This window comes from Carcharhinus amblyrhynchos, chromosome 10, assembly GCF_965287045.1.
Source record: "Carcharhinus amblyrhynchos chromosome 10, sCarAmb.v2.hapA, whole genome shotgun sequence".
Classification (NCBI taxonomy): domain Eukaryota; kingdom Metazoa; phylum Chordata; class Chondrichthyes; order Carcharhiniformes; family Carcharhinidae; genus Carcharhinus; species Carcharhinus amblyrhynchos.
The window spans coordinates 41,203,946-41,226,622 of record NC_137333.1 but is presented as its reverse complement, the minus strand read 5'-3'; the positions used below and the strand labels follow the sequence as shown (position 1 = coordinate 41,226,622).

The following is a 22,677-nucleotide window of genomic DNA, read 5'->3' as shown; positions in this document are numbered from 1 at the left end:
GCGAGGCAGCCTCCACCACTTCAACGGGCAGAGAATTCCAGAGATTCACCACCCTTTGAGTGAAGAAGTTCCTCCTCAACTCTGTTCTAAACTGCCCCCCCTTTATCTTGAGGCTGTGCCCTCTAGTCCTACTGTCCTTTCTGAGCGGGAAGAGCCTCTCCACCTCGATCCTATCCATCCCATTCATCATCTTATATGTCTCAATGAGATCTCCCCTCATTCTTCTAAACTCAAGTACAAGCCTAGTTTATTCAGCCTCTCCTCATAGTTCAACCCCCTCAACTCCGGTATCAGCCTAGTAAACCTCCTCTGCACTTCCTCCAAGGCCAAAATATCCTTGTGTAAGTGCGGCGACCAAAACTGCACACAGTACTCCAGCTGCGGCCTCACCAATGCCCTATACAGTTGCAGCAAGGCCTCCCTACTTTTATATTCAATCCCCCTCGCTATGAAGGCCAGCATCCCATTCGCCTTCCTGACCATCTGCTGCACCTACAGGGTGGGTTTTTGCGACTCGTGCACAAGGACCCCGAGGTCCCTCTGCACCGTCGCATGCTGCAGTTTTTCGCCATGTAAGTAATAGTCCTTCCTATCATTATTCCTACCAAAGTGGTCAACTTCACACTTGCCAACATTAAATTCCATTTGCCAGTTCCTGGCCCATTCGCCCAGCCTATCTAGATCCGTCTGCAGACTTTCCACACCCTCCGCACAATTTGCCGTTCCACCAATCTTGGTGTCATCGGCAAATTTCGACACCATGCACTCGGTTCCCTCCTCCAGATCATGTATATAGATGGTAAATAGCTGAGGCCTCAGCACCGACCCCTGGGGCACTCCACTAGTCACCAACCGCCAATCCGAATAGCACCCATTGACCCCCACTCTCTGCCTCCTATTTGACAGCCAATCCCCTATCCACGCTAACACCCTACCCCCAACTCCATGCCCCCTGACCTTCTGCAATAACCTCTTGTGAGGCACCTTATCAAACGCCTTCTGAAAATCCAGAAAGACCACATCCACCGGCTCTCCTCTATCCACCGCCCTAGACACATCCTCATAGAACTCCAATAAGTTCGTCAGATATGACTTCTCCTTAACGAAACCGTGCTGCGTCTGCTCTATCAAACAATTCTCCTCAAGATGCCTCGCTATTTTCTCCTCGATCACGGATTCTAATGTTTTACCTACAACAGATGTTAAACTAACCGGCCTATAATTCCCTGTCTTTTGCCTGCCACCCTTCTTAAACAATGGTGTAACATTAGCCGTTTTCCAATCTTCAGGCACTTCCCCGGAATCCAGCGACGTTTGGAAAATAATCACCAAGGCATCCACTATCACCTCTGCCATTTCTTTCAGAACCCTTGGATGCATTCCATCTGGTCCTGGGGACTTGTCCACAATCAGTTCCCTCCAGTCTGTCAAGCACTGCCTCTCTAGTAACAATAATGTCATTCAGGCCCTCCACTCCTACCATCTTTCCATTGCTAACACCCGGCAAATTATTCACGTCCTCCTCCGTGAAGACAGAAACAAAAAAGTTATTCAGGGCCTCAGCCATTTCCCCATCCCCTACCACTAAGTCCCCCCTCTCATCCTCTAAGGGTCCAACGTTCACCCTAGTCAGCCTCTTCCTTTTTATATATTTATAAAAACTCTTACTATCCTTTTCTATATTAAGCGCTAGCCCAGCTTCATAGTTTCTCCTACCCTTCTTTATCAACTTCTTTGTCATTCTTTGTTGACATTTAAACCTCTCCCAATCCTCTTCTTGCCCACTACTCTTAGCTACTCTAAACGCATCCGCTTTTAATTTAATACTCTCCTTTACCTCCTTCGTTATCCATGGCTGATTATCTCTCCTCCTATGATCCTTTTTAACCATCGGAATAAATTTCTGCTGAGCACCAAGAAAGATCTCCTTGAAGATCCTCCACTGTTCCTCAGCAGACCTACCTTCCAACGCGCTCCCCCAATCAACATTCGCCAATTCCTCTCTCATCCTACCGTACTCCCCTCTGTTCAAACAAAGGACGCGCGTCCGAGAACCCACTTTCTCCTCCTCCATCTGCATCAGAAACTCTACCATACAATGATCACTCTTCCCAAGAGGATCCTTCACCACAAGATCCCTAATTCTACCCGCCTCATTACATAACACCAGATCCAAGATAGCTCGCTCCCTCGTCGGCTCCAACACACACTGTTCAAGGAAACTATCCCAGCAGCATTCCAAGAACTCTTCCTCAAGCCCACCGCGTCCAACATGGGTCGACCAATCAATATGTAGATTGAAATCCCCCATAATTATCGCCGTTCCGTTACTGCACGCTGCATTTATTTGCGCGTTAACAGCCCGCCCCATCTCCAGATCATTATTTGACTATAGAGTCAAATTTAGACTATAGAGTCACCAGCAATCTGTCACTTGATGTGGCAATCAACACAAGCATCACAAAAACAGCTGTTAAGTTCAAGTTGAGTTAGTCTGTGTACAGCAGCAACCTGATACATCACATTGTGAGTCTGTGTTCTCTGTGCACTTCAATACAGTGGTGAGACCCGGACAACATGTGTCAGGCAGAGGAAAAGGTTGAACAGTTTCCACCTTCACTGTCTCGGATGTATCTTCAGCATCTCTTGGCAAAACTGTGTCACCAATAAGTTCCTGGAGTGTGTTAATTACAGCAGCAGGCACTCCTTGTGATGCCAGCTTAGTTATATGCATTGGATAGATGATAGCTATATGGTTCTATATCCAAAAGCCTTCTGTATGGTCCACTGGCAGACAATTACTGAGTGTTCATACTTCTGCTATAGAAACACCAGCAAGCCAGATATGAAGATGGTTGATACTGATAGTTAGGAGACAGATGCTGACAGCTGGAACTTCTGGGGGTTAACTGAAATGGCATTGGAAGCACCTGCATAATTTTTTATGCTGAAATTATCTTTATTTTAATGGTACTTATCCCCACCCTGTGCCATCCTTCTCACACTGTGGTTAGATATATTTGTCATGGATTGGAGCAATTTACATTTCTACAGTGTCACTGAACCTCTACCTTTCTGTCACTGGAGGAAGCGTTAATACAGTATTCTCAAGAGTGAAGTCTATCTTCTGCCACAAAAGCTTAGGGAGCATCATTCATTCCATGCTTGTAAGACATTATATGGGTGTGAAGTTAATAGAAAACACAAATGTGTTTTTAAGGATCACAAACTACTTAAACTTGGAATCTCTTCGATAACAGTTTAAGGTTTTTAAGTCTGAACTTGCAAACAGCCTGCTTTTAACACAAGTCAAAATGTGGATCAAATTTACAGATGATTTGTAAATTTGTCAAGTATTCATGTTAACTCAGCCTCCATTGAATCACTATTTTTAACAGCATACAAAGTCATTATTCATCATGTCTGTGCTGGCTCTCTTTAGGACTAATTTATCTAGGGTCATCGACAATGCTATCAAGTTGCACTTGCTTAGCAATAATCTGCTCACTGGGTATAGCCTGGGCCAGTCAGCTCCAGATCTCATTACAACCTTGGTCCAAATCTGGACAATAGAGCTGAACTCCTGACATGAAGTGTGAATGACTTTGCTATCAAGGCTGCATTTGACAGAGTATGGCATCAAGGAGCTCTAGCTAAACTGAAGTCAATCAGAATTTGAGGTTGAAGTCATGCCTGACACAAAGGAAGATCGTTGTGGTGGTTGGAGGTCAATCATAACTCCAGGAGTTCATCAGTATAGTGTCGTAGGTCCAAATATCTTCAGCTGTTTCATCAATGACCTTCCTTCCATTATAAGGTCAGAAGAAGTTCTTGTGGAATTGTGTGTGTTTGATGATGCTTGCACAGGCTGGTGATTGCACAACATTCAGCACCATTTGCAACTCCTCAGACACTGAAGCAAACTGTGTAAATATAACAAGATTTGGATAATATCTAGGCTTGGACTGATAAGTAACATTGCCTGGCACTTGTGTGGCAAGAATGACTCTCCAACAAGAGAGGATGTAACCATTGCCTCATAACATTCAATGGCATTACCATCACTGACAGTATTCTCTAAAGGTTGCTATTGATCAGAAACTGAACTGGACAAGCCATATAAATGCTGTGGCTTTAAGAGTAGATCAGAGGTGAGAAATCTTGTGGCGAGTAACTTGCCTCATGACTCCTCAAAGCCTGTCCACCCAATTACAAGGTACGAGTCAGGAGTGTGATGGAATACTCTTCACTTGCCTGGATGAATGCAGCTCTAACAACACTAAAAAAGCTTGACACTATTAGCGCGAGTGGGCGGACATGACCACTACGGACTCAGAGTCAGGTTCAACAGCAGTACAGCTTTATTTTAACGTCGACAGAGGTGCAGTCAGGACATACAAACAGAACTGTCCCGAAAGCACTGTGAAGGCCTGCTGCAATGGGCTACAGTTATACTCGAACTTTGACACGTTTTATGATTCAAATGTTAATGTTTTGTTTACAGTATTTGACTCTGACCATCCTGTTTCGATGTTTTTAAGTATCGTATTGATGTTTTAAGTATGGTAATCGTTTCTGTCTGATGGGTTTGTCAATGGTCTAGAATCTCTGGGGTTTCGTGAACAATGGGTGTTTGGCTGATCTCAGGAAGTCTTTGAGGCCAGGAAGGCTTCCTTAGTTATGTTAATCCTTAGGTGTCTCCATAGAAGTTTCCTGATACCACCTGATTAGGTCAGTGGTGCTGATTTGATTAGATGGGGATGTACTTTTTAATTTAGTTTCTGTTGGTGCCATCCTGTCTCTGTGTGTGTGTGTGTGTGTGTGTGTGTGTGCCCTTGTTTGCATTTTAAAAACATGTCTTTTGCCTGCTTGTCTGGAACTGTTCCCTTGTGATCTTTAGTGGAGGACTTCTGAGTGCAGCTTTAGTCTGTTTCCATACTGTATACCCAATTTCAGAAAATTTGTTGTCCGATAACAACACCATTCAGGACATAGCTTGTTTGATTGGCACCCCATCCATAAAACATTCACTCCCTCCACCACCGACAGTGATAGCAGTTTGTACCATCCACAAGATGCACTGCAGAAACTCGGCAAGACTGCTTGTGCAGTAACTTTCAAGTCTACGACCACTGCCAATTAAGCAGCAGACACATGGAAACATCTCCACCTGCAAGTTCCCCTTCAAACAACTCATGCTCATGAGGAACTATATCACTCCTGCTGGGTCAAAATCCTGGAACTCCCTTCCCTCGAAGCACTGTGGATGTATCTGCACTACATGGACTACAACAGCTCCGGAAGGCAGCTCACCACCACCTTTTGAGAGCAATTGAGCATGGGCAATAAATAGCCAGTGAAGCCCACATTCCATGAAAGAATTTATAAAAAGTATCCCAGGCTTGTTCCCATTGTCCAGCTCAGACTTCATTTTGAGATAAGAATCCAGTTCCTTATTGTTGTTGCTGCCACTGCCTCTGTACTTTTGGGGTTCTATAATTCTATTTGCGTGCCTTGATTGAATCTGCCTCCAAACTCTATGGCAGTGTATTCCAGATCCTAACCATTTAGTGCGCAAAATGGCTTTTGCCCATGGGAACAGAATAGACAGGGGAAAACTATCAACATGATCTACATGCAGACCTGGCTTTCTGCTTCTGTTGTCTGTCTGTCTGTGTCTCTCTCTCTCTCTCTCTCTCTCTCTCTCTCTCTCTCTCTCTCTCTCTCTCTCTCTCTCTCTCTCTCTAAGAGTGGCACAGTAATTAGCACTGCTGCCTCACAGCGCTAGGGACTTCAGTTCAATTCCCAGCTTGGGTCATTGTGAGGAGTTTGTATGTTCTCCTGGTGTCTGGGTGGGTTCTCTGAGTGCTTTGGTTTCCTCATCATGTCCAAAGATGTTTTGTTTTAGGTTGATTGGTCATGTTAAATTGACTCTAGTTTCATGGGGATTAGCAGGATAAATATGTGGAGTCATGAGGACGAAGTGGGATTATTGTTGGTGCAGGCTCGATGGGCTGAATGGCCACCTTCTGGTACTGTAGGGATTCTATGATTTCTATCAGGTTGCTTGTGATTTTGAACACTTGTGACAAATTTCCTCTCAATTCTTCATTTCTCCCAGGGCAACAGTCCCACTAATCTGTGTAGCTGAACATCTTTATTTATGAGACTATTTTAGTAAATCTTTTCTGCGCTCTCTCTAATACCTTCTCAACTTTCCTAAAGTGTGGTGCCCAGAGTTTGATATAGTACTCTAGCTAAGACCAAACCAATGTTTTCTTCAAGTTCAATACAACTTCCTTGCCCCTTTTAATGAAGCCTGGGATATTGTATGCTTTATTAATGGTGCTGTCAACCAGTCCTGTCACCTTCTATGACTGATCCACATGTACACTTGATTTGTGCTACTGTCGTCCTTTCACCTCCCCATCACTTTTAAATTGTACCTTTTTTATTTTATGTTGACTCTGTTCATTTTGGACGTAAGAACACAATTCACACTTATCGGCATGAAATTTTATCCATCCATCCCCTGCCTTGTCCACTCATTCCACTAACCAGTCTATACCCTTTTTGAAATTCAACATGATCTCCTCATAGTTCATAATACTTGCAAATTTCATATTATTCCACACATTCTGACTTTGTACCTGTGCACCAAGGTCTAGTTTTTTTATATAAGAACAAGGGTCACAACACTGACCCTTGGGGAACTCCATGACAAACTTTCCTCCAGTCTCAAAAATAACCAATACTCTCCTTTTCCTGTTACTCTTATTTCCTATCCATGTTGCTGTTGTCCCTTTTTATTCCATTAGCTATAACTTCGCACAGAAATGCAAAGCGTTTTATGATATGCTACCTGGAAGTCCATGTTCATCACATAAAGAGCATTACCCTCATCACCTCTATGTTGCCTCATCAAAAAACTCCAACAAATTAGTTCAACACAATTTACTCTCAACAAATGCAAGCATCCCCATCATCAAAATGAAACTGACTGGCCTACAGTTGCTGGGCTTATTTTTTTAAACCCTTGTGTGGGGTGTAATATTTACCATTTTCTGATCCTCTGGCACTGCTGTTGATTCCAATGTTTTCCCCATCTGGCCTTGGTTACTGATCAACCTTTTTAGTATAAATGTTCTTTGCAATAGCTCTTTCTTATGAATGTTAAGTGTTTGAAGTACCTTTCTTTTTCATCATGACTTGCTTAACATCTTGTTTTGTAATGGATACTTTTCACCTGTCATTAGCAATATCTCAGTCATGCCCATGGTGATATGCCCAAGCCATCTCATTGATTATAATATGCCTCCAGAACACCATCAAGCCCATGCCACCAATCCTTTTGCCATCAGCTATTTAATAAATGGTTTAAATGTTGCCTAAAACTAAACAAAGAAACATTTTACTGACACTTTGAGCAGAAAGTTCGAAGTATTCACCTTCAATTCCTTTTGACAAACTGAGTATTTTTTTTTGTTTTGGACCAGAAAGTCAATGTATAATGGTGAGGCCTAATTTAGTTGATCCAACTAACTTTTCTGAAGATGGCCATGGGAGTCCTTAACATAAGTAAGATTTACAAAATCCAGGTGATTTGAGAGTAGTAGCACAGGGATTATAAGTGCGAGTAATAATTGCATTATGTGTAAAATATGCTTTGAATGTCCAATGCTTTGTACAATGAGACCTGATTTCTGAAATCATTAAGACCAATTTGAAAAGACATGCTCTGTATCCAAAAGCGTATTTGTTTTTAAAGTCTGAGGAAAGTCTGAGTGAAAGAATTGCCCCTCTGTTCCCTTTTGTATCTCTCCCCTCTCACCTTAAACCTAAGCCCTCTAGTTTTAGACTCCCCTATCTTTGGGAAAAGATATTGACTATCTCTCTGATCTGTGCCCCTCATTATTTTATAGACCTCTATAAGATCACCCCTCAGTAAGGAGTTAGCCAAAACAACGTGTCACCCTTAAGAGTATTGCATTGTTGACAGAGTTGTCAAAAAGTTATGGGTGTCCGTGAATGGATGCAAACCTTGTTTCAGCTACTATCCGAAATAATAATTTTATGCTGCTTGCTTTTAATTCAATACTTGCAATTTGTGGACCAGGGAAATAGTAGCTTGTATTTGTTGTTTGCAAATAGTGAAAAGATATTTAATTTGGGCAGCAGAATTCCTGAAGTATTTCTGATATCCTTTGTCATTGTTCATAAATTCTAAGCAAAATACATTCTAATTTAAATACTAAGTTTGCAGATTACACTTATGTTGTTTTTTTCCAAATTTTTTTTGAAGATTTTTCCCACTTTTACGAAGAATATAACAAACCTTCAAGAAATGGTACAGTATAGCATAATTTTTCCACATGTACAGAAAGAGACAAGATGGCACCAATGCAGTTGGTTCTGATTATTCATTACAAATGACACTGCCAAAGATAAAAACAATGAAAAGATGTTTCAGAGATTGGAAGAAAGCAAGATAACAAAATAAAGCAATGAGTATGTGGCATAACAGTGCATGCCTTTGTTTACAAGGTAACTTTTTTATTCCAGAATTTTCCAAGTAGCCACTGTCATTGCATATTCAGCCAAGGTGAATTTAGGATATTGACATATGTATGGAAAAGACTGATCAGCCAAAGGTTCTGGCAAAATGATTAGGCATGCATCAAGCATTTTTCCCCCCATCTCTTCCAGCTACATCAGGGACGCCAATGATACAAACCAATGTGTTTTCCCAGGATGCCTGCTCTGTCTGCACCTTTACAGGAATTCAGAGATTCTTTGACCCCAAAATAACAAAAATACAGGAACAAACTAGACAACACCAATAGTTCAAAGGGGATTTTCTGACCAGCTGTGAAGACTTGTTGGGCCGCACTGCAACCTCCACACCAAACCGCTCACCCACTTCCCTGCAATGGCACTACTCATATTGGCCACGACAAGAGTAAAGGATTGTCACATAGTGTATATACCTGCTCATGAATGCAAGGATGATAAAAAGGTAAATATCGTACAGCGTGTCTCCACCGTTCTGATTTAGTATTAACATAGGTCAGCCCCTGTACCACCTTGCACCCTTGGTATGATGAGGATTTCTTAGAATCAACCCTGTCTTAAGCTTGCAGTGTTATAGAAACATGCTGAGGGATACATATCATTATAATCAAATGGACTTGCTTGATTTTCAAAGGATAACAGATGAAATTCACCTCAGTGCTCTGGTAGGTGGGGTCAGAAATGGGATACAAACATGCCTCTTCAAGTATAATATGCCCAGCTTTTGTGTTGAGATTAAGAAAACGTAGTAGCCAGTTCACACAAAATTTTAGCTGGAAGCTTGCCCTCAGTTCCTGCTGGAAAGCTGGTCACATGGACACTTCTACTACTGCCATAGCTCTCCAAGTAAATCCAGGATATATGATGTACCATATAGCTGATTTTTTTCCAAGGATTGAAAATGGGCCTCAACTGAGGAAGTTGCATTCTTGACAACAAGGATTCTTTCCTCTGCTTCATCAAGCATTCTTATTGCTATTCTGTGGTTCAGCAATATGAGCTCTGAAATTCTGTGCCAAAAAGCCTGGTTTGTCATCTATAACCTTAACTGTAGTCATCATCTACAATGTCTTCGACGTGCTGGGTTGAGAGCTCACTCACTGATCAAATCGTCGTTATGAGAACTCAGCTCCACCCTGGCCGTTTCTATGTATTGAGGATTTTCGTGGCTTTACTTAGCACTTTGTCCCAGAACTTAACCAGAAATTTTCCAGGGACTTTCACTCATTAGGTACTTATTGGCTGTGCATCAGGATAAATGAAAGTATTAAAAGATGAGGAGCACAAGTGCTCACAGGTAGCTATTCCTGCGCTCACATCATGTAACTCTCCAAATTGTTTTTGAAATTTGTGTAATACGTGTATAATAGTGCCATATTAATTCATCTCAGGGTCATCATTTGATATTTAAAAAACATCACAAATACTTCAGTGTTTAATTGTGTAGAAATTGTTTTGAAGGGAACGTAATCCTGCTCATAGTTTTTATTCTGTTTACACATTTGTGTTCCAGTTCTCTGGTGTATAGATGGAAACTTGTCACCCTTTGAGGCCAATATGGCTGCTCGTCTTGTACGAGTTTTAGTAATTAAATTTGGTAATGTCCTGCAAGAGTTTTGTTAATCTTGAGCAGAACCCTCTTTTCCTGTTGCTCACCCAGCTGTGTTGGGGGCCCATAATAGAACCCGTTTTGTGAACAAAGGTCAACTCACTCTGCACTGAGTTTAAATGAAACTGGGCTTTTGTTTATTTCTGTGAATTGTATTTATTTATTAACTTCCTGACAACTGGGAAACATTTCATTTGAGGATCTGTGATATACAGCAGCTGGTTTTTTCTAGATGTAGCTGCTTTGGCGTAACCATAAAGTTTCTCTTCCTTACTGATTAAAATTTGATTTCAAATATTAAGTTGAATGTAAGCACTACAATCGTTCAGGATAGTGCCTGTGATTTGAGTTCACTGAGACCCATATGGTTTCTAATGACTGTGCTAACAGTGTAATACTCCAAGGATTTGGCTAATTCGTTATCAATGACTCTTAAAAGTTTTTGTTTAAATTTGCCCTTGGTTACCCAGTGTTCTCCTTTTCCATATTTTCTTCTGTCAATTGAACTAAGGTTGGATACGGTTTCTGTGAATGGATGCTTTGGACTATTTACACTAACTGTAAAAATGATTGTGTTTTATTAGTTGCTTGCTGTCTACAATTCTTGGGCTGTTGGGAACATAATTTATGAAGTTAGAATGGGAAACTTTTGAGCTTGGACAATCCTCAAACTTTAGTGAAAAGCAGCCATGTATGTGCCTTCACAAAATGATATATGGTTTTGAAAAGCCTGCAAATGCTGTCTTTATTGGGTTTAATTTAATGCCAGATTACAGCTGACTGCAGTTCCACTAGATGTGTCACTGAGCAGCCTGGAAACAGTTGCAAATTAACCTCAGAATTTGTGAAATAATTTGAAACATCCCAGCAGGGGGCAGTCAGTGCTTAACTGTTTGAAAATTGAATGTAGTAGTTTAAGAGCAACTTTGAAATGTGGCTAAATAAAATAAATTATTATATCTTAAGATGCTTTTAAAGTTCTGTACAGGCCATCCAACTTGTGTGAAAGATAGAGATAAATGAATTTATGGGGAGGTGCAAAAATTGCGGTAATGGGGATTTACTATTGCAGTCTATGTGAGGGTAATTTTAAGTTTTAAAGGACAAAGAGGAAGAACAATTTCTGTGGTGTATTCAGAAAGAATTCTCTAGATTTGTTCAGGAATCTTTACTGATCAAATAAGAAAATGGTAACTCTGTGAAGATATTTTTGTTTGCAATTATGAGCGCAAGATTTTAACTTCTAAAACTTTCACTGTAACAAGTCAGTAAGGAAAAGATCATCACTATTAATCAAACACCATGTTTTTTTTCTAGGCAACCTTGCCTGTTAAACTACAGAACCTGACTCTTATATACTTAACACCCATCAAACTCTGGGCTAAATTTATAATCCATCATTGCTTCCAATGGGTTTCTGTATGTCGCCCCATTTTGTCTGGTAATAACTTTGTCATCATCATCTCCAGCTGCTTTCCTCAGATTTTGGCAAGTTCCTTAAATCTGCCACAGGCAGTAAAGGCTGTACCGATGATTGTGTCTCCCTGACCATGCTAGGATAAATCCGAAATCCTGAGATCACTGCAAGATGTGTTACTTTGACTAGAGATTATCTCTCTCTGCATCTAGCTTGCAATAAGAAGTCTCTCAACACCAGGTTAAAGTCCAACAGGTTTATTTGGAAACCTGTTGGACTTTAACCTGGTGTTGAGAGACTTCTTACCGTGTTTACCCCAGTTCAATGCCGGCATCTCCACATCATGTCTAGTTTGCAAACGAGGAAATATCTTCCCTCCACTGACCATGCAGAATTGCTGGCTGTCTGTAATATTCATTAAAAAAAGTACAAGTTTTATTTATTAGTCACAAGTAAAGCTTACATTAACACTGCAATGAAGTAAAAATTCCTCTCTGTCACTGTTTGGCACCTGTTCAGGTCAGTGCACTTAACAGACTGTGAGAAGAAACTGGAGCACCTGGAGGAAACCCACATAGACACAGGGAGAATGTGCAAACTCCACACAGACCCAAGCTCGGAATTGAACCCAGGCCCCTGGCACTGATGCAACAGTGCTAATCTTTTCATGCTAATCACATGACTTGTAGGGAAGCCTGTAAACTGATCTCAAAAATGACATTCTTTGCCCTTTTTCTCATGGCAACTGGAACATGTTAACTTTGTCACTGTGTTACAAATGGTAATTAGCTATTCTTGATTCCCCACCCCACCCAACTCACCTTTTAAAGTACATAGTCAGTTTATAGCACAATTTTCTTTATAACCTGATGCCTACAACTTCCTTCTGGGATTTTGGGAGAACTAGAGTCTACTCATTGTAAACTCAGAGACAGCTGCCATGATCTCGAAGCATAAATAACTCAGACCGCAACTTCAGTAAAATAATCTAAGCCTCCTTTCAATCTCGAACAAGCGGATCACATGATTTCCCCAGTGCACCTTCTAGATACTCATTGAACTTGCATTCTAACTGTGTTCATTTGAGGCTTTAACCACATAGGCAACAGGTGAAATAATTCAAGAAATTATTAATAAATTGTAGATTAATACTTATCCAAAAAAGGCAGGACTTGGTGAATGTACTATTCTGCTTCTTTCCATTTCAGCCTAACCATTTGTCTTTGTTCTGTTCCATTACTTCAGCCTCTTTTGTGGACAGCAAGCTCTTCAGTTTCAAACTTGCTGCATAGTGAAAGCTACTGCTTGTGAACTCTTTCTAAGCTACAACCCGTAACGTGATCCATGCTATTGCATTCTGATTTTCCTAAATATGGTTAGTTTATTTCCTAATTGGCTTAAAGGGTGTGTGTATTAATCTGTAGGTGGTGCATGATCAGTTTCTAATTGGTTTTTGAGGATGATCATCAATTGATGTCATTTCCCATTGTCCCATGTGGGACCACCCTTCTCATTACAGTTGTTTTTGTAACTTTATAGTTTATCCCTGTTTGCTACTTGGAATGAGTTACATTTGTTTTAAAAGTAAAGGATAGAGTGATAAAGTTGTTTTATAATTCTTAATACTAATAAAGAAGATTGCAAAGTGGGTAGTACTTTGAAGTTATATAGAATTTGTATAGGAAGTCATAAAATCTCTACCGTGCAGAAGGAGGCCATTTGGCCCATCAAGCCTGCACCGACAATAGTCCCACCCAGGCCTATTCCTGTAACCCCTCACATTTATCCTGCTAATTTCCTTGACACTGAAGGGCAATTTAGCATGGCCGATCTACCTAACCAGCACATCTCTGGAATGTGGGAGGAAACCAGAGAACCTGGAGGTAGGGCTGGCACAGTGGTTAGCACTGCTGTCTCTCAGCCCCAGGGACCCGGGTTAAATTCCCGGCTTGGGTCATTGTCTGTGTCTGCACATTCTCCCCGTGTCTGCATGGGTTTCCTCCAAGTGCTCCAGTTTCCTTCCACACTCTAAAGATGTGCGGGTTAGGTTGATTGGCCATGCTAAATTGCTCCTTAGTGTTCCTGGATGCGTAGGTTGGAGAGATTAGTGAAAGATTTGTGGGATTATGAGGGTAGGTCCTGGATGGGATTGTGGTTGGTGCAAACTCGTGGGCTGAATGGCCTCCTGTACTGTAGAGATTCTATGGGAACGCATGCAGACACAGGGAGAGCGTGCAAACTCTACACAGCCGTTCATCCAATATAAATGGAATAGTTTTGATATCCGCTTTTATTTGAGAAGACAGAATGTGATGTTTGGGTATGTGGATTCATCGGTCCAGATGTCGAAATTGATCACTAGATATCAGCATTTGCTGTGGAACTTCACTAAAACACTATTATCAATGTGTTTTTGCTAAGTATCTGACAGTGCTTGACAAAGTCAATTAAAAATGCAAAATAGCTTTGTAAATTTTAAAGTTACACAAAATCTATGTAAAATCAGTGGTTGCAATTGATTGATGTGCTGTATATAATACAACATATTCCTAAGTAATGAAAGTTTAAAGAACTGAAGAGTTACAAAAGTTAATCTCAGAACTTAATTCTAAACTTACAAAGTCAAAGATGGTTATATACTGTGAAAGAAGTTGACTTCTTTTAAACATTAGAAGTTAAACTGCACTAATTTGATGCACAAGCCTAATGTTTTAACATCTTTCTTTGCACAATATGTCTTTTGAATTGAGAGAATGCATCAGATTTTAATTGCCTGGGAGATGGATGGTTAAACTCCCAACAGTTGTTTAACTTTGACATGTAGCATCACTGGCTATGCTTTTTTACCCTCATCAATTATGAGTGTAATTCTAAGACCAAGCCATGCGATGAACTAATGTCACTGAATTCAGAACAAAAATCATATTGGGTCTACATACTTGGATTACTTGACTAATGCCCATACCTAAACTACAAACTAAATGTAAATAATTATCGAAATTAAAACTTTCCTACACCAGTTTATTCTAAAGCTACTGTCCCAAATTGTTATCAACTTCATAGCTGTAATCCTGGCTCTGCTTCTGGAGGAGGAAATTGGTCATGTCGATCAAGCATTACGAGGGGAACATTTAGGGGATAGCATTCCCAGAATCATAAGGTTTAGGTTCATTATGGAATGGGTGAGGAGAAATCCAGAGTAAAAATAATCTGTTGGTGGAGGGGCAACTTAATATGGGTGAGGATGGATCTAGCTAAAGTCTAAATTAAATAAAGTGACTAAAAGTAAGATGTATCACTGAACAATAAATACAGGGTACCTGGAAAAAGTTTCTTCGTGACACATTCACCACAAAAATCATAGCCAAACAATGAGACCTCCCACACTAACGGTCAATGAGGATTAAAATAGTGTGTATTTTGATGTGTTTGGCTTTGCACATTTGAAGGATGAAGGATACTTGACCTGTATCTCCAGACAATTTTGCATTCCGTTAGTTTTAAAGAATTTATAGTTGATTGGGTAAACCTTGGGCATCAGATAGTTTTTGGTACCCAAAACTGAAAATGCTGGAAAACCTCAGCAGATCTGACAGCATCCGTGGAGAGAGAACTGAGCTAATGTTTCTAGCCTGGATGATTTTATCGGAACGATTTCAGGTAGGGTTAATTTAAGGCCTCTGCGCTAACAAGGAAGCTGTGATCAGATTTCAGACATTGTCTGACTCTATAGTTTAAAAAGCTTCAGAATGTGAACCAATGATTTCATGATTAACTAGAGTTTGGATTGGCAGGGTGGAGACAGCCCTTTCTTTGTTTTGTAGTCTGTATCCCCAAAAATAGGGCAGTTGAACACTAGGAGAGAGAGAATGCATCTATCAAGGTACGCTCATAGTAATGGAGTAAATGTTTCAGATAGCCATGACTAGAGATCTATAGATAAACTAGGAGGCAACTAGTGGAAAGATGAAAGACCCAGAGAGCTCTCACACAGAAGATTTCAGGGAAAATGTGAAACTCCGTGAGTAGAGAAGAAAGGCAAAACAGAGGTCTGTTCAGAAAACCAAGAAAAGTTGGGATAGATCAGTTGGTGAGAACTGCAAGAAAAATGTTTTCTAAAAGTAATTCTAGTAATTGTTCTTATTTTTAGATAGGTACTTCGCTGTATAAAAATAGATGATTAATCCACCAAAGGCCTTGGCCAAAAGTTTAGGGGGGGAAACAAAAGGCTTGTTACTAGAGGTGTTGTGCATATATTGTACAAGGAATACAACATGATCTATCAATGTCAAATGCTATTTTTATCATTTCAGACTGACAATTTCAACCTTCAAAGCCACATTAGCTGGAATTTTACTGGCACGCCCACCCCGATTCCAGGATTGGGCAAGGCTCAGAGAACAGCATTCCCTACTGATCTTAGCTGGGATCATATGAACCTCAGGTGGACGTGCCAGTAAAATTCCACCCATTATGTACTTGAACAACATCTTAGGATGTTACATGCCTTAATCGGCATTTGGATAGTTGAATTACCCAAAATACAAGTTTTCCTTTGAAGGCAGTTTAAATTTTTTAAGTTAAAATTCGACTTCCAATCCCACTTAGAAGCTCTGTGCCTTCCCAACATGAACAGTAACTGCCTGTGATGTCAAATCCTGACAGGTCTGGCCACCTTATCTACTTCCTAATTTTGGAGTATTAATTGTCAAAAATTTAAACACTGCACAAGAAGTCATGGAACTGTTGTTAAATGTGCACTGGTTTCGTAAAGGAAAAGGAGCATTAAAAAAAAAAGGCCTCACAGTTGATGTTATGACTGGGCAGAAGGACCCCAGAAAGGAATCTTGGCTCAAAAGATCATAACAGTTTTTGTTTTGTTTTATCAAACATGCAGGAAAACTGAATCACAGGACTGCTAATTAATTTTTAAAAGGAAAAAAATTATTAAACATTTTTTGAAAATGGATTATAATGCAATACTCCTTTTTACTGCTTTAGCTTAACATACAGAGGTTTAAGGTTAACACAAATGACAAAATACATTTGAAACTACAATCGTCATCACCACGTAGAATGTCAATGTTTGCAGATTTCTCCTCTGAATCACACCCCCCCACCCCACTCCCAATTCAGATTGTGGTCAGATGAGGGTGTCTAAACTCCACTGCCAGAAATATGGCTTAAAATCTTCTGTCAGACAATATGCTCACTTAGCAACCCATGTTACAAAATCAGGTTCTGGTTTATTCAAAGACCGCACCACCTTCAGCATTGTGGCTGTGCCAGGATTTCAAAGCAGCTTTGTCCCTTCAACAGAAATTACACTATTCAACCACCATTTAGATCTCAGTCACTATTTTACAAATTTGTTATGAGTCCGCAAACATTTTATTTATTGCTGCAGTGACTTATGTATGATTCGCTTAACTGAATCTTTTTAAAAAAAAAAATGAGCAGGTTAAAAACAAGAATACTGTTCAAAAGTTAATTATATTTCATCATATTCTCTGTTTTTCTTGAGTGAGCGACCATTTGTGCATGTCTATTATTCTGTGGATAAATACGTCATCATTTGTTTTCTCTTTTTTGCAGAACTTGAACATCAAAACCTTGACGGATGATATGGTATGGCTTTGTTTTATATTTTAAGAACAGCCTTGTGTTTTACTGAGTTGCAATTTGAATCTGCAACTCATAATTTTAATTTCTGCTAATGTAGGATTTTTATGTTTCTGCACATATTTAAATTAATAAATTGGTTTGGAATATTTAAGTTCTTCCTGTAAATATTTTAGTTTGGGCACTAATTTAAGATTCATGGTTCATCAATGTCAGTCCTGCAGATGGCAGCAATGTCAAGCTTGGGCACTGCATTGGTATTGTGTGGTGATTCATATCTGGTAATTAATATACAACACTGACCAACAAGATTTGCAAACCAAGTATACCGTTTAGAGTGAAGTGCTTACAAATGATATTCTTCATACTGGGGCATTCTTTGTCCCTTGCATCAGTGGGTAGACACTGACTTTGGATCATGTGTTGTTCAACAGCTGATGACAGATTTGACAATCCATGATTTCCCCTCATTCTTATGCTTTATACAAGAACAAACAATCAATGTGTCAGGACCATGTACTTATTTATTTCACACAGTTTGCACTATTCCATTCAGTTCAGTGAGGATTTTTATGCTGTACTGACGAGTTCAGAACTATGACCAGTTGAACTGATAAAAAGATCAATAGAACAGAGAGGACAGTGCAGGATCTTTTATTGTAGGTTTTGATGTGTTGCTGAGATTTTGGATCTATATTCAATGTACTTCTTTGAAGCCCTGATAAATGTTTGAGTCCCAGAGAAGGCACGTCTGCTTCACTTATCCCTGCCCTCCTGAAGAAGCTTTGGTATTGGTTGGACTGCACTAAAAATGGTAATTTCGAAATTTATCAGAGACGTTGAATAAAATGAATAATTTTGAACTCTTCTAGAATATTCAACAGGCACTCTTAATTATAAAACAAACCCTGTTCTTGACAGTAGTTCAAAGTTGGTATAAACCAAGAAAAAGATTACTTGGTTGACATCATTTGGTCACCACTCAATTAAGCGGTTAGGTCCAATGAGGCCATCCATTCAAGACTCAAGTGTCAAAATAAAATAAAGTTATCAAAGAACCACAAGTATTATACATGAGTAATAATCTCTGATTCCTGAACAGTGAGTGTCAGTGTCAGTGTCACCATGATACATTTTGTTTCGAACTATTCCGATCTTACTGCCTTCTTTTGAAAGACGTATCATCTAGTTAGCAGCCAGGCTCCCTGGAGTCCTGCAATAACTTATGAGGGAACCCCAAATGGGTCTTCAGCTTTTTGTGGCACATTAATCAGTGCTGTAAACTTAATTTTAATTTAAAATGCAATGACTTTTTATTCAATAGAACAATCCATAAAACAAAAGTTAACTAGAAATTACAGTCAAACATTAATTGAATCAATTTTGTAATGAAATAGAAATAACTTCATAAAGACAGTAACAAAATATACAATAACAAATCTTTCTCTTGTATTTGAAAACTGCTTTAATACTAATTCTAAAACACAAACCAAAAATATTACAATAAATAAATTAGATTCAGTATAAAATCTCATTTGACAGTTGGCACTGTCCCTGCCCACCTGATTTGTTAGGGTCTGCCTGCCTGTCAAGCCTTGCAACAATCCAGAAAAAAGTTGTTGTCATGCCCAGTAAAGATGTGAAGATGTCGACGTGTTATAAATGTATGTTACATTCATTACTTTTAAAAATAAACTGTAGTTGGTATGGAATCTTTGGGAACTGACTTTTAGTTTCAAAGTGAACAATGAAAGACTGAAATTGATTGACGAGGATAACTGACACCCGGTTGGTGGATTCAAAAGCTACCACACCATCTTTCAAAGACAAAAGAACACGTTTGAGACGAGAGATGTCACTATCCATCTCTTAAAACCATCCAAAAAAAGGTGTTGCACTTTCTGTACTCTTTTTCAAATTGAGGAGTCACATTTGCTACCTTCCAATCCACTGGCCCTATTCCTAAATCTATAGCATTTTGAAAGCTGAATATTAATGCACCCACTGCTTCCACAGCCATTTCTTTCAATGTTCTGGGATGAGATAATCAGATCCAGGTATTTATGAACGTTCAGCCCCATTTTAAAATGTTCCCAATCTTCAGGCTTACTACTTTAAGAACTTCCTATGTCTCTTTCTATGGTTTGATAGCATACAAACCTTTCTTGTTAGTCATGGTTATCATTTTTCCTACTGGCTCTTGTACTTTTTAAAGAAGTGTAAATTTGTCACAAATCATGAATTAATTGTTTCACTGCTAACATTGCCTGTCTGCCATCATAACTTTTAATGTAATTCCTCAGTTTACCTCTGCCAACTCGTCCCTCATTTCTTCATAGTTTCCTTTATTTAGATTGAATACTCAAGCTTCAGATTGAACTGCAACACTTCCAAACTGTGTGTAAAATTCAGTCTTATTATGGCCTATCTTCCCTAAAGGTTCCTTTGCAATGAACACTTTCCAGCTGCACAACACTAATCTACAATAGCCTGTTATCTAGTTAGTCCCTCAACATACTGTTTTAGAAACCCATTGTGTGTACGTTCCAGGAATTCATTCTTATCATTGGTGCTAAGTAGGTTTCCCAGTCTGTCTAGATTTAAGTCCCCGTGATTGCTGTGTGTACTTTTAACTTCCTGATTTATGTGTCCGCAACTCAGACTCCAGCTTTGCAACTTAGCAACACCCAAGTTGCCTAAGCAGCAGATATTTTCTGCGTAGATCGTTATGATGGTCATTTTGTATGAGGAAAGTTGTGAGGAGGGTTGAGGGAAGCATAAACAATAGCATGGACTGTTTGAGCCGAGTAGTCTGTTTTTGCTCAGTATATCTTATGTAAACTTGTGTAAGCAGCAACACTCGACAGCGCGGAAAATTGCCCAGATATGTCTTATCCCAAAAAAAAATGTCCAAATCTAATCTGGCTAATTGTTACCCCATTTTAATCATCAACAAGGTAATGGAAGGTGCCATTAAATAGGACTGACTGTGGGATAACCTCTTTGCTGATGCTCAGTTTAGGATTCACCAGGACTGCTTGACTCAAGACCTCTTTCCAGTCTTGGTCTAAACAGGGATCAAAGACCTGGTTTCTACAAGTGAGGTAAGAGTGATTGCTCTTGACTTCACACTTAATTGCAGTGAGCTCCATTTTCCATGCTTCTGCCATTTTACCATCCTCACAGTAATCCTGAAGCCAATAATTATCTTTTTTTTTGTTACCTTCTACTTTGACCTGAATTTTTGCAGGGAAAGTAGTGTCTTCAGCTAAGCCAAAACGGTATAGGTTCCCTGATTCCAGAAGTCCCACTTCTGAACCTTGCACCTACCATTTTCATGATGATGGGGTGGTAGAGGAACATGATGTTGGGGAGAGGAAATGAATGGGTGGGAGGGTTGTAGTTTGCACGTTGCTGGCTTGTGAAAGCAGCTAAAGTGCTGCTGCCTTCGAAAGTACCCTATTTTCATTGGTGGTAAGTTCAAAACATGATTTGTGTTAGGGTACGGATCCAAAACTGCAAGGAATATTCTGAAGTTAATACTACTCCCCGATTATTTCCCACTTTGGCATTAATGTGAGGATAAGATTTTTCACTCCAGGTGTGATTCTATTGACACACTTGGAAGCTTTTAGCAAAGCAAACTTAATTTAACAATATAGTTTAAAAATAATAAAGGAATCAGTTTAACATTTGAACAAGACAAGAAATAATTCTTAATGCTAACCTATCTCTTTTGGCTCTATTGCAAGCAATATTTCTCTTCAAAATCAGTTAGCAAAATCGTGGCTCGTGCTTGAACCTGTTAACAGTCCAAGAGCTTTCTGAATACTTCTAGAGAGGGAGAGACAGAGACAGAGATACCTTCTTTTAGGGCTGCCCGAAGACAATTTCCAGAGAGATTGATAGAAAGACACCTTGCTTTCTTCAGAATCAGGAAGTAACTGATTGTTTAAACACTGTCTCTCCAGCAAGCTTGGCTCCAATCAATGTCTCTGTTAACTGAATCAAAAGCCTATTCTGAAACCCGAAGGGAAACCCACATTAACACAAATGCATTAACTCTGTTTAGACGAACACACTACGAGCTAAAATCACCATTATCCTGCATTATCTCAACATTTGAGCTGCCTGTTGCTCAAATAAATAGGCATCTTGGAAAACAGCTGAATGTTAAACATATGCTTTACAAGATTTTTAAAGGCACAGCATAATCACACTTGTCTGCTTTACCGATTAAGGGAAGTTTTAAACTTACTGGAATTATTTGAAGAACTAGGATACTCTTTGGAGGTGCCTTTTGGGAGAGGTTAGGTATACTGTGGGATTGTTAAAATAGTCATGATGTGGAGATGCTGGCATTGGACTGGGATAAACACAGTAAGAAGCCTCACAATACCAGGTTAAAGTCCTACATGTTTATATGGTAGCAAAAGCCACTAGCTTTTGGAGTGCCTCCTGCTCCTTTGTCAGGTGAGTGGGAGTTCTGTTCACAAATAGAACATATAAAGACACATACATTGACGTGGTTGTAATTTTTTTTTAACTTTTTGCAGCTGGACAGGTTTGCCAGCATCCGAGTTACAGGCAGCAGACGGGGCAGACCAAATCTTAAGCAGGCACAATTTTCCAGTCGTGACTGGCCTACACAATTACTGGAAGATAAAGGCTCCTCAAAGCAGTTGCCAGAGCAGGAGGTTATTTTACTCTTTGAAAAGATGATGGTAAGTTTTTTTTTTGTGAACTTGTGGGCTGTTACTTGCATAGAATGTTTTGTTTACTTCCTTCAACCCATTTGGCCATTTTACGATTGTGTGCAAATTTGTTCACACAAGTAATGTTTGTCTTTTACATTCACTAATGGTTCTATTAGATGTGCAATAACATTTTGATGATACATTGAATGATAGCCCCTGTTTTAAGTGCTTTCTGACAGCATCTTACCTTTTCAACAAAAAAAATGAAATGATAAATTTACTTAAATGATGTGGCCTTTCATTTCAATTTAACACAATTTTTGCACTTGTGACATACACACAATAAACTGCAGGTGTATGTGCATTGCAGTGAATTGGGAACAGTGTTTGCGATTCCAAGCTCTGCACCTGCGTTAAAAACCGTGTCCAAACTCTTTACTGTGCTAACGCGACATAAGAACTAATTCTGTGAATGTTATGCATCACTTTATAGGTGCTTCATTTTCACTAGAACTATTTGAAGTTTTATTTAACATTAACTGTGAACTTGCATGTTACTGTGATGTGAGTGCTCTGTTAAAATTTAGCCAAATCAAGTCTAAGCAACATTATTCTTCAACTCCCCTGGTCACTAAAAGGAAAACTATTAATTTGGAGTTAATCTAATGTACTTGGATATCTCGAGCAAGGTGAGCACGTAATTGATGTTAATTACATGAACTTGCCTGAATCCATGATGCATATTATTAGGAAAACTCAAG

The 22,677-nt window shown here is 39.5% G+C and overlaps 1 protein-coding gene across 1 annotated transcript in view; it reads left to right on the top strand.

The window, feature by feature from the left end:
• LOC145348875 (protein diaphanous homolog 3-like) overlaps window positions 1-22,677 on the top strand; it is a 527,933-nt gene that overhangs the window by 1,742 nt on the left and 503,514 nt on the right. The window contains exons 2-3 of the mRNA XM_080196908.1: window positions 17,193-17,225; window positions 21,776-21,943. Coding sequence (XP_080053034.1) covers window positions 17,193-17,225; window positions 21,776-21,943 — 201 coding nt within the window. The remainder of the gene's footprint in view (window positions 1-17,192; window positions 17,226-21,775; window positions 21,944-22,677) is intronic.